At 42.5% G+C, this 13163-nt stretch overlaps 1 protein-coding gene across 3 annotated transcripts in view; it reads left to right on the top strand.

Moving 5' to 3' along the window:
• Nucleotides 1-2741: 2741 nt before the first annotated feature.
• The window catches only part of ALG9 (ALG9 alpha-1,2-mannosyltransferase), a 94987-nt gene continuing 84565 nt past the window's right edge, over nucleotides 2742-13163 (top strand). For 2 of the 3 annotated variants that reach the window (XM_045077552.1, XM_045077554.1), the window contains exons 1-3: nucleotides 2744-2983; nucleotides 3796-3934; nucleotides 5174-5308. In XM_045077552.1, coding sequence (XP_044933487.1) covers nucleotides 2853-2983; nucleotides 3796-3934; nucleotides 5174-5308 — 405 coding nt within the window. In that variant the 5' untranslated portion in view covers nucleotides 2744-2852. Of the gene's footprint in view, nucleotides 2984-3795; nucleotides 3935-5173; nucleotides 5309-13163 lie in introns of all 3 variants that reach the window. The other variant, XM_045077553.1, reaches the window with a different exon arrangement.

Raw genomic sequence — 13163 nt, 5'->3', positions numbered from 1 at the left:
GACACATTTATTGCTTGTCTTTCTACCCAGACTATAAGCTAATTGCGGGCAGGCAATGTGATTTATATCTTGTTTTAATTTTTTTTTTAAATTTTTTATTTTTTATAAACATATATTTTTATCCCCAGGGGTACAGGTCTGTGAATCACCAGGTTTACACACTTCACAGCACTCACCAAAGCACATACCCTCCCCAATGTCCATGATCCCATCCCCTTCTCCCAAACCCCCTCCCCCCAGCAACCCTCAGTTTGTTTTGTGAGATTAAGAGTCACTTATGGTTTGTCTCGCTCCCAATCCCATCTTGTTTCATTGATTCTTCTCCTACCCACTTAAGCCCCCTGATATGAAGAAGTGGTGATGCAACATGGGGGCTCGTTTTAATTTTTATTAGAGCGCGCACGCACGCGCGCGCGCACACACACACACACACACACACACACACTGGGCAGGCATTGGGGGTGTTGCAGAGGCAGAGGGAGAGAGAGAATCTTAGGTAGGCTCCATGCCCAGGTCTGAGCCCAGTGTGGAGCTCCATTTCACGAACCTGAGCCAAAAACACCTATCAGCCATTAACCTGCAGAGCCACCCAAGCATCCCTGATGTATAGCTTTCTTCTATCCCTAGTGTTGCCTACTACATGGACAAGGTAGTGTTTGAGCTAGACCTTAAAATAAGGACAGTGATAGGATGGGAGGATTGTCAGGCGAGGAGGACGTCCATTCCAGGCAGAGGTATAGATAAAGGAGCACCGGGGCACTTTTCAGGCTATTTGGTTGGAATGTAAATGTGTATAGGAAAGTGGTGGAGAGAAGATTAGAAAAGTAGGTTAGGCCTGGATTTAGCAGATGAAAGACAATGCTAGAATACAGGTTTTGTACTTCATTTGGCAGGCAATGGGAGAACTGGTGATTTTTGATTAAGGAGGCAATACAGAGTAGTGCTTTTTAAAATTTTTTCTTAAAAGATTTTATTTATTTATTTGTCAGAGAGAGAGAGAGAGTGCAAGCGCACAGGCAGGCAGAGTGGCAGGCAGAGGTGGAGAGAGAAGCAGGCTCCCTGCTGAGCAAGGAGCCTGATGTGGGACTCGATGCCCAGACTGGGATCATGACCTGAGCCGAAGGCATAGGCTTAACCAACTGAGCCACCCAGGCATCCCCACAGTAGTGCTTTTGAAAATTAATTGAACAGTGTTGCATAGGATGAATTTGAGATGAGGGACCTCTGTAAGGATGCTATTGTAGTACTCCTAAGTAGAGGCAGGGAGGGGCCTGCATGAGAGTGAAATGAGAAGGGGAATGAAAAAGGGATGTCTGTAGGAGATAGGGCTAGGTAGGGATGTCTGAACTTGGTACCTAATAATTGCCTATAGGAACTGAGCAATTTTCAATATTTGTGAATTTTTAAAAAAAGATTTTATTTATTATTTGACAGAGAGAGACACAGCCATATAGGGAACACAAGCAGGGGGAGTGGGAGAGGGAGAAGCAGGCCTCCTGCTGAGCAGAGAGCCCAATGCGGGGCTCGATTCCAGGACTCTGGGATCATGACCTGAGCCAAAGGCAGAGGCTTAACGACTGAGCCACCCAGGTGGCACGAAATAATAATCTGGGATTCTATCAAATTCATCACTCCCTCTAAATAACATTCTAAGTGTATAGCAGTGTATATTAAGGTGATGGTCATTTAAGTTTGAACACCGTCTAAAAGATCTTCATTTTTACTCCCATTTTTACATGTTTTATGTATATGTTGTTCTATTTTGCATCTTTTCATTTTGTGGGTCCCTTTAATCTTAGATATAATTGATTTTATTACTTTTGTCTCTTAACCTCCACCCTAGCTTTAAAAGTGATTACTATATTTATGTTAGCTTTTACTCATGAAGTTTTTTCCTTCTGTAGCTGTCTTCTACTTACTGCCATCCCTCTTTACAGAAGTCCTTTTAACATTTCTTGTAAGGCCCATTTCTACACTGCCTGTACAAACGTTTCAGCTACTGCTACAGAAGCTCTATAGGATGGGACAGAACTCTGGGCCTGGGGGAGTGGGCAGAGAATCAGGAATAGATGAATAACCTCTGGGAGTGAGAGGTGTGCTATCACCTGTAAACATCAGGTGTTTCCTCCTGATCTCCTTGTGGGAAAAACATGGGCTTCCTAATAAGACAGACCTGAGTTGGAACAGGGCTCCACCATTTCCTGGCTATGCAACCTTGGGCCTCAGTTTATTTATTGATAAGGACAAGGTGGTTGTATTGTATTTAAAAAGGATAAAGTGTGTAAAATGCTTATCGAACTGCTAGCAGCAATGGCAGTGCCAGGTGTATGGTTGATTTGTTGCACAAGATTTCTTCAGGCTTTCCTTTTTCTTATTCTATATTCTGCCGTTACAGCTTTGTCTCTCTGAAGCAGTTAATTAGCTACAGGCTGTCTCTATCCCGCTCTCCAAAAGACAGAGGGCGAGGTGTAGTGACCTTTCAAGAACCTCCCCTTTCCTCTGCAGCTGTGCTGTTATCTTTAACTGGATAAATACCTCAGCTCACGAGGTCGAGGTGGTTAGCCATTTTCCATTAGAGCTGAAGAGTGGAGGAAGAGAGTGGGACGGAGGGCGGAATGCCCAGAATTACAAATGTGTGGAAGGGATAACTGGTGGTGAAGGTCAAATCTCAGGTCTTATTTCTTCTCTACTTCGGGATTTGCCCCAATTGGCCCAATAACACTTTAATTTAGTCTTTTCTGCGCATGTCAAGGTCTTTTGTCCCTCGGCGGACACCGTTGCCAGCCAAAGCTATGTCTCCGCGCTCGCCGCTTTCGTAGTGTGCCGAGTTGTACCTCTTCTCCACGCGTGCCATGGCGAGCCGAGGGGCTCGTCAGCGCCTGAAGGGGAGCGGGAGCAGCGGCGGGGACACGGTCTCCGCCGCGGACAAGCTGCGGGAGCTGCTGTGCAGCCGTGAGGCGAGCGGCGCGGAGCCGCGGACCGAGTAGGTGTGCGGGCGCGGCGGGGGCGTGGCGGCCGGGCGGCGCGGGGCTGGCCCCAAGGGTCTCCCCGGGCGGCGCGGTCCAGCCTGGTTTCCCCCGGTACCTGTGCTCTTCCTGGACGGGTCCCGTCCGGTCTTCGCCCAGCCCTGGGTCCCCCATCGTGCGTCCCGTGTTTCTCGGGAAGAAAGCCGGGAGGGAGGCTTGGAGGCTGCTGGCCCAGGCCCAGAGCGGGCTGGTGTCGTGCGGTTTGAGTTGGCCAAGCCGCAGGGGGAGAGAAGAGCAGACCTTTCCCGGCAGTGTGCCTCAGTTTCCTTCATTGCCTGCAGAGTCCTAACCCCTTCCTCTAAAGTGTGGGCCCCACAGCCGCCAGCACCTGCAACCGTCTCTCTCCCCAAGCCCAGGCACTGCGGGTTTAGGACCGCAGTAAAGGACCCGTCAACATATGGAACTGGAGGGGGTTATGCACTTCGCACAGATTTAGGCCTCTGTGCATTTGAACAAGTGGGGGAATGAATAAAGATGTGGGAAGTAGTGACCTTGTTACGAAAGAAAAAGGGGAGAGCTCTGTGGCCTTTAAGGAGTGTCATCGGCAGTGAGTTAAAGTGTATGAACGAGCTTACGCATTAGGAGCAGGAAGTGGAAAGTAAGATTCATTCAGGTCTTCGTCCCTTCGGTGTTCTACTTAGAACAACTCACTTTTGAGGTGAATTACCTAAGTGTGCTTTGATGTCCTGGGCATTCTTGCCGTTTCTGCCCTGAACCGCTTTCTAGTTAGTAGGTCTTCCTGACATATCCTCCCTTTGCTTCGGAGCAGGTTATCTGGGAACAAAGCAGGACAAGTTTGGGCACCTGAAGGATCTACTGCTTTCAAGTGTCTGCTCTCAGCAAGGTTATGTGCTGCCCTCCTGAGCAACATCTCTGACTGTGATGAAACCTTCAACTACTGGGAACCAGTAGGTGATTTCTTTAGTTTTCATTCTTTTTTCCCCCCCTTGATTTCACTGCTTGGGACCTTGTTGCCAATCAGGATACAAATAATATACAACTGTGGCTGAGAGTAAAACAACTTTATTTACACTTTTGTATTCTAAGCTGATGATTTACCTGCCTTGAAGGCCATGGGAAAATGGGGCTTTTTACAAAAAAGATGTGATGTGTAACTTTTGTAAATTTATTTTAAATCAAAATAATACTTTGAGAATTTTTAAAGTTACCAACTACAACCAAACTTAAAGGGAAAACCATAGCTCTCTGTTCTACTTCTCATAGCCAAATCCTAGTCCCTAGAGGTAACTACTTTCTTTTTCTTTTCTTTAATTTTATTTTTTCAGTGTTCCAAGATCCATTGTTTATGCATCACACCCAGTGCTCCATGCAATCCATGCCCTCCTTAATACCCACCATCAGGCTCACCCAACCCCCCCACCCCCACGCCCTCCCCTCCAAAACCCTCAGTTTGTTTCTCAGAATCCACAGTCTTATGGTTCGGAAGTGACTTTCTTTCAACCTTTTTTATTCTTTTTTCTGATTGCTAAAATAAAATGTTATTAAATGGTATGATTGTATTACTATTTTGTGATTTATACACATATATATGTGTATAAATATATGTTTGCTGACTTCCTATTACAGGGAATTCAGAGGTGAAATATTCAGATCCCATTTTGCATTAAAAAATGCTTAGCATAGGTAGTTTAAGGAAAAATGCTAAGGTTTAGAATTTCTCTGGGCTAATGAGTATTTTAATTACTTGAGAGGGAGAATGAGTGGTGGGGGATGAGAGCAAAAAAGAGAGAGAGAGAGAAGCAGACTCCCTGCTAAGCAGGAAGCCTGATTCGGGCTCCTGATCCCAGGACCAGGAGGTTTATGATTTGCGCCAAAGGCAGATGTTTAACTGACTGAGCCAAGGTATCCCTTGGCTAATGAGTATTTCAAAAAAAAAAAAATAAGTAGAGTGTAAAATTCAAACTTTTGACATTGACCAAACAATAATCTTGGGGAAGTTATAATGTCCTAATATTAGTCAGTATTGGATCATTTTGATTCTTATCTATTAATTGTAAATCTTGTTAAGAATTTCATCATTTCTTTGTACCTTTGTCTTAGTAATATTTTTGCTTGGAAACTTTACCTGTATTCGCTTAGCAAAGATTTTTGGCCAATTTAACCCTGAAACTGTTTTTTATTTTCAGACACACTACCTCATCTATGGGAAGGGGTTTCAGACTTGGGAATATTCCCCAGTTTATGCGATTCGCTCCTATGCTTACCTGTTGCTTCATGCCTGGCCAGCTGCATTTCATGCAAGAATTCTTCAGACTAATAAGGTAAGGGCAGGCAACCTGGAAGCAATTAGAGGTGATTAAGAGAGCAGTCTTTGGAACAGTTTTCAGAAAAGGACAAAATAGATTTGTAGGTAGGAGAGGACTTTTTAAAGAGTAATCATTTGTTCATTTAACAAACATTACTGGGGCAACTTCGTAAAAATTTAATTCCAGGATACTTAACATATAGTGTTACATTAGTTACAGGTGTACAATATAGGGATTCAACAATGCTATATCTTACTAGGTGCTCATCAAGATAAGTGTATTTTTAATTCCCACCACCTGTTTCATCCATTCCTGCATCCCCGTCCCTTTGGTAACCATCAGTTTGTTTTCTGTAGTTGAGTCTGTTTTGTTTTGTCTTTTTTCTTCATTTTTTTGTTTGTTTCTTAAATTCCATATATTCAGAATATGTGTGAAATCATATGGTATTTGTGTATTTGCAAATGGCAAGATTTCATTCTTTTTTATGGCCAAATAATATTCCATTGTATGTCTATACCACCTCTGTATTCATCTATCTACGGACCTTGGGCTGCTTCCATAATTTGGCTATTGTAAACAATGCTGCAGTAAACACAGAGGTGCATATATCCTTTTAGTTTAGTGTTCTTATTTTCTTTGGGTAAATATCCAGTAGTGCAATTACTGGATCCTGTGCTAGTTCTATTTTTAATTTTTTGAGGAAACTTCCAGGTTTTTCAGTGGCTGCATCAGCTTGCACCAACCAGTGCACCCAAGTTCCTTTTACTTCACATCCAGACCAACACTGGTTTCTTGTGATTTTGACCATTCTGACAGATGTGAGGTGATAATTCATTGTGGTTTTCATTTGTGTTTCCCTGATGACTGATGTTGAGCATCTTTTCATGTGTGTGTTGGACCTCTTTGGGGGAAATGTCTACTCATGTCTTCTGTCCATTTGTTTTTATTTTTATTTATTTATTTATTTTTGTCCATTTGTTTTTAAAGATTTATTTTAGAGGGGTGCCTGGGTGGCTCAGTGGGTTAAGTCTCTGCCTTCGGCTCGGGTCATGATCCCAGGGTCCTTGGATTGAGCCCGGCATCGGGCTCTCTGCTCAGCAGGGAGCCTGCTTCCCTTCCTCTCTCTCTGCCTGCCTCTCTGCCTACTTGTGATCTCTCTCTCTGTCAAATAAATAAATAAAAATCTTAAAAAAAATAAAAAAATAAAAAAATTTATTTTAGAGAGCACACACAGGGGGATGGGCAGAGGGAGAGGGGGAGAGAATCCTGAAGCAGACTCACAGCTGAGCTAGGATCCCAATGCAGGGCTTGATCCTAGGACCCTGAGATCATAACCCGAGCTGAAATCAAGAGTTGGCTGCTTGACCAACTGAGCCACCCAGGTGTCCCGACTTTGCCCATTTTTTAAATTGGATGTTTTTCCTTTGTGTTGAATTGTAGACTTTTTTTTAATATACTTTGGATATAAACTAATGGACAAAATTTTGTCTGGTAGGCACTTTGAGTGCTTTGGGTGTAACAGTGGCCAAATCCTTGACCTCATGAATTTATAGGTTAGTGGGGAAGATGAATATTGAACAAGTAATTATAAATGCAGTCGGTCTTATGGACGAAAAGTACAGTGTGCAATAAGACAGCCTATTAGGAGATCCTAATTTTAACAGAGTGCTAAAGGATAATTAGGAGTTAAAGGAGACCTAACCTGATTACCTTTTAGAAATTTGACTGTAGGGGGTCTTGGCATGGATATCTATGGGTTTATGCTGTTTGGAATTTACTAAACTTCTTGAATCTTTAGGCTTATGTCTTTTGCCAAATTTGGGAAGATTTTAGCTGTTATTTTTTCGAATACTTTGTCATCTCTGCCCTGTTTCTCTTTGAGATTACAATGATATCAATGTTAGATGTTTAATTATGGTCCCACAGATCTCTGAGGCCCTATTTTTTAAATATTTTCTGTGTTGATTGAGCAATTTCTAATCTTCTAGTTCACGAATTATTTCCTTTGTCCCTTCCATTCTGCTCTTGGGTATATCTGTTGAGCTTTTATCTTGATTGTTATATTTTTTCAGTTTTTAAATTTCCCTTTGGTTTTTCTTTATATATTCTGTTGCTTTACTGGAACTTTGTATTTCGTGTTTTCAGTGTGTTCTTAATTGCTCATTGAAGCATTTTTACAACCGTTCCTTTAAAAGTTCGTCAGATAATTCTAACTTTTGTCTCATCTTGTTAGTATCTGCTGATTGACTATTTTCAACTATTCAGTTTGAGATTCTCCAGGTAATTTTCAGTTGAAATGTGGACATTTGTGGGATTATGAGACTCTGGATCTTATTCATGGGCCCAGCATGCTTCCTCTGCATCTTTGGGTCTTTTTGAAGCCTTCTGTTTTGTCTGGCTGCTCTTGATCCCACTCTAGTAGGAGAAAGGAGGGTGTTATCCACCTTTGTTACTGCCAGGTTGGGGTACAAGTTGAGGTTCCTCACTTTGCCTTCACTCCTGTGGGCAGGAGTGCGTCAAGAATTATCCAAGTGGTCTCCACTGACAGCCCTGGCTTCCTACTGGACCTTTGATGGCATGGGTGTGAGTTAAGCTCCTTTTTTTTTTTTTCCCCCCTTCTTTCTGGAGTGCTTTGCTGGAGTAGAGTGATTATTGTCTGAAGGTTTTCTGTCTTGTTAGGCTACCCCTTTCTCGGCCTTTTGGCAAGATTGACCAGGCTTTGGTTGGTGTTTGTGCTCATTTGCATTTCTAGCTGCCAACTTCTTTAGTTCTAAGTCTGGAATATAGAAGGCGAAAGAAAACCTAGGGAACTTTGTTTTTCCTCTGGTCTTAAAATCCCTAGGCAGTCTGCTGCTTTCTCCCTACCTTGAATTGTCCCAGGTTTACTTCACCTATAATGTCCAGAGTTGTTGGTTTTACAGAGCAGGATGAAAAGGGAAAAGTATGGTTAATCCATCTTCCATGAAGCAGAAGTCCCTGATGAGAGAACTAGAGGGTGAGTAGGAGTCATCTAGGTAAAGGAAGGATGGGGATGAGGGAAGAAAACCATGAGGCTGGAAGAGGGCCAGTATGGCCTTGTTGTATAAATAAGCTTGATGCTTGGAAGAGACCGTGAGTGGTGGAGTGGGTTTTATGATACTGAAAGGTAGGAGGAGGCCAGATTTATACAACACCTGGTAGGTTCTAGTAAGCATTTAGACTTTTATACCCCCAAGGGCTTTCTGAAGCCATCCAGAGGTTTTAGAGGAGAGACATGATTGTGTATGCATTTTAGACTGATAAGAAAGGTAGCGTCTTAGAAAGTGATACAACTCTGTCTTTCCCTTCCCTACCTAATAGCTAATTTCTGGTTTTTAGAACTTAGCAGAGGAGAGGTGTACAGGAGAGGTCTTAGTAGAGAAATGACCATATGCAATGCTTAAGCCTTTTGTGTCCTCTTGGGTATCCACTGTCCCTTCCAGTTTGACATGTTCAGCAGAATCCTTTATCTCCTATCACTCTTCCCTTACATCAACTATATGAGCAGGAAGCAGAACAGGAATGAAGATTTCCCTTGTTCTTCCATACAGTCTCCTTCCTGGTAAGTTTTACCAATGGAAGCCAGTAGGAAGCCACTTGACGAGGAGGAATTAGAGTTATCGAGTCCCAATCCCAGCATCCTCATGCCCAGTAGAGAGGGTGGATTGTTGCTAAAAGAGCATCTGGTAATAATTGGCACCCCTAGTGATGGTTTCCAACTTCTTGCCACCCTAAACAGGAATACCTTGGTTTTATCTCCCTCTGGATCTGGTTTTCAGTTTCTCTGAATTATATATTCAGTGGGATCTGTGTGTGTGGTTTCTCTGAAGGATGTATTCCGTGGGATGTTTGTGTGTGTGTGTGTGTGTGTGTGTGTGTGTGTGTGTGTGTGTAGAGGGTACTTAATTTCTATTGCCATATTACTCCCAGAGTGGCTATCCAACTTCACACTTCTGCAACAGTGTTCCATATTTCAGCCACCTCACATCTCCTGAGCACTTGATGTTCTGACTTGCTAATTTTTGCGGTTCTCATGTATGTGAAATGTTTCTCATTTTAATTGTCCTTCCTTGGTTACTTGTGAGATGCAGCATTTTTATTTGTCATTCATTCGTTCTTTTCTATGATTTACCTATTCACATTGTTTGGCTGTTTTTCAACTGGTTTTTCTGGGTTTCTCCTCTGATTTGTAGAAGTTCTCAGTGGTAACCCCTTGTAGGTTTTAGATACTAGAAATTTTTTAAGCTGTCACTGCTCTGTTTTGTCTGTGGGCCTTTTGTTGAACAGAAATCTTTAATTTTGTTCAAGTCAAGCCAATTAGTTTTTCACTTAATGGTTGGTAGGTTTTGGGTCTTTCTAAAAGAAATCCTTCTTTACCACAGTTCACAAAGATGTTCTTAAGTATTTTCTTAGCTTTCTGGGTACATTGGTGGCTCAGTCAGTTGGGTGTCTGCCTTTGGCTCAGGTCATGATCCTGGAGTTCTGGGATCAAGTCCTGCATTGAGCTCCCTGCTTGGCTGAAAGGCTGCTTCTCCCTCTACCCTTTACCCTGCTTGTGCTCTCTCTTGCTCTCTCTCTCAAATTGTAGAAAAGAAATATTTTATTTTTTTAAGATTTTATTCATTTATTTGACAGATCACAAGTAAGCAGAAAGGCAGGCAGAGAGAGAGGAGAAAGCAGGCTTCCTGCTGAGCAGAGAGCCCAATGTGGGTCTCAATTCCACAACCTTGGGATCATGACTTGAGCCGAAGGCAGAGGCTTTAACCCACTGAGCCACCCAGGCACCCCCCAAAAAAGAAATATTTTTAAAAAGTATTTTCTTTTTCTTTCTTTCTTTTTTTTTTTTTTTTTTTTAAAGATTTTATTTATTTGATAGGCAGAGAGGCAGGCAGAGAGAGAGAGGAGGAAGCAGGCTCCCTGCTGAGCAGAGAGCCCGATGTGGGGCTCGATCCCAGGACTCTGAGATCATGACCTGAGCTGAAGGCAGTGGCTTAACCCACTGAGCCACCCAGGCGCCCCTAAAAAGTATTTTCTTAGCTTTATAATTTTACCTGTCACATATAAGGCTTTAATACCTTCAAATACTCTTTTTTTTTTTTTTTAAGATTTTATTTATTTATTTGACAGAGATCACAAGTAGGCAGAGAGGCAGGCAGAGAGAGAGAGAGAGAGAGAGGAGGAAGCAGGCTCCCTGCTGAGCAGAGAGCCTGATGCGGGACTCGATCCCAGGACCCTGAGATTATGACCTGAGCCGAAGGCAGCAGCTTAACCCACTGAGCCACCCAGGCGCCCACCTTCAAATATTCTTAAAGAATTTTATTAAGTAATCTCCATTTTTAAGATTTTGTTTATTTATGACAGATAGTGAGAGAGGGAACACAAGCACAGGGGAGCTGGAGAGGGAGAAGCAGGTTTCCCGCTGATCAGGGAGCCCCATATGGGGCTCGATCCCAGGACACTGGGATTATGACCTGAGCTAAAGACAGATGCTCAATGACTGAGCCACCCAGGCACCCCTTGAATATTATTTTTTATAAATTGTAGAAAGATGCAGCTTTATTTTTTATGATACAGTGAACTGGATTTTTCAGTACCATCTCTAAATAATCCATCCTTTCTCTTCTTTTTTTTTTTTTTTTTTAAAGATTTTATTTATTTATTTGACAGAGAGAAATCACAAGTAGATGGAGAGGCAGGAAGAGAGAGAGAGGGAGGGAAGCAGGCTCCCTGCTGAGCAGAGAGCCCGATGCGGGACTCGATCCCAGGACCCTGAGATCATGACCTGAGCCGAAGGCAGCGGCTTAACCCACTGAGCCACCCAGGCGCCCGATCCTTTCTCTTCTGATTTGTAATACCTTATCTATCAGACACCTTATTCCCACATGTATGGGTCTGTTTATGTCCTCCTTATTCTAGGTCATTGGTCAAATTGTTAATACCATATTTTTATTATTATGGCTTTGTAGTGTGTGTTAATAATCTGATTGATAAATTTTCTACTTTGTCCATTTTAAAAGTTGTATTTTAGGGGCGCCTGGGTGGCCTAGTGGAGTAAGCCTCTGCCTTTGGCTCAGGTCATGATCTCAGGGTCCTGGGATCGAGCCTCGCATCGGGTTCTCTGCTCAGCAAGAAGCCCGCTCCCCCTCCCTCTCTGCCTACTTGTGATCTCTCTCTCTCTCTGTGTCAAATAAATAAAATCTTTAAAATAAAATAAAATAAAAGTTGTATTTTAAAAATCCTTTCACATTTGCCCCTCCCCCAAATTCTTTTTTTTTCTTTATTGGAATCCAATTTAATTATATTAATATGAAAATCAGTATTTTTATAGGTTTGTTATTCCATCCTTAAGATGATGTATTTATCTAATTAGTCAGGTTTTCTGTATCCTTTAATAAAATTTGTAAATGTTAAGACTGAAATGGGTACAAGTTTTGGGAAGCTTAATGCCTACATTCTTCATACTTTTTTATTTCTGTTATGAAAGGAATCTTGTTTTGCTGGGTTTTTTGGTGGTCATTGCTGATAGGAATACAATTTTTTTTTTTAATCTTAATCTAAATCTCGCTAAATTTCCTCATTAGTGTCACTGGTGTATCAGGTGTAGGTCTTGGATTCTCTTCCATCTGTGTAGGTATAGTTTAGTTTCTTCCATTCCTTATCCCTCCTTTTTTCTTTTATCCCTTTGCACTGACCAATATTTCTAGTTATGTGTTGCATATTAATTGTTTTGGGGCATTGTTGTCCGGTCCAAAGACAATTCTTACATTAATGTTAATTTTTAGCATAATTAATGTTAATGTTTAATTTTTTTTAATATTTTACTTATTTATTTGACAGTGAGAGATCACAAGTAGGCAGAGAGGCAGGCAGAGAGAGAGGAAGGGAAGCAGGCTACCGGCTGAGCAGAGAGCCCGATGTGGGGCTTGATCCCAGGACCCTGAGATCATGACCTGAACCGAAGGCAGCAGCTTAACCCACTGAGCCACCCAGGCACCCCTAATGTTTAATTTTTTAAAAGATTTTATTTTCAATGGGGTGTGTAGGTGGCTCAGTCATTAAGCGTCTGCCTTCGGCTGGGGTCCTGGGATCAAGCTGGGTGTCAGGCTTCCTGCTTAGCGGGAGGCCTGCTTCTCCCTCTCCTACTCCCCCTGCTTGTGTTCCCTCTCTCGCTGTGTGTCTGTCAAATAAATAAAATCTTTTTAAAAAACAAAAAAAGATTTTACTTATTTGACAGAACGCAAGTAGGCAGAGAGGCAGGCAGAGAGAGGGGAAGCAGGCTCCCCGCTGAGCAGAGATCCCAATGCGGGGCTTGATCCTAGAACCCTGAGACTATGACCTGAGCCGAAGGTAGAGGCTTAACCCACTGAGCCACCCAGGTGCCCCCAAATAAATAAAATCTTAAAAAAAGTTAAAGATTTTATTTTTATTTTTTATTTTTTTTTAAAGATTTTATTTATTAATTTGACAGAGAGAAATCACAAGTAGACGGAGAGGCAGCCAGAGAGAGAGAGAGAGATAGGGAAGCAGGCTCCCTGCTGAGCAGAGAGCGTGACGGGGGACTCAATCCCAGGATGCTGAGATCATGACCCGAGCTGAAGGCAGCGGCCTAACCCACTGAACCACCCAGGCGCCCTAAAGATTTTATTTTTAAGTAATCTCTACACCCTCCCTATGTGGGGCTTGAACTTAAACCCCAAGGCCAAGAGACATAGGCCCTTCTGACTGAAGCAGCCAGGTACCCCTAATTTTTAACTTTCCAAATGTTTTATACTTAATTAGATGAGGGGTCTTTACATGTGTAGGTACTTTGTATTAAAATTATCTGAAATTCTAGCAGCATCTAGAATAGTGC

The sequence above is a fragment of the Mustela putorius genome, unplaced genomic scaffold (assembly GCF_011764305.1).
Source record: "Mustela putorius furo isolate JIRA1106 unplaced genomic scaffold, ASM1176430v1.1 tig00000198_pilon_pilon_pilon, whole genome shotgun sequence".
Lineage (NCBI taxonomy): Eukaryota > Metazoa > Chordata > Mammalia > Carnivora > Mustelidae > Mustela > Mustela putorius.
This window is presented reverse-complemented; position numbering and strand designations above follow the sequence as displayed.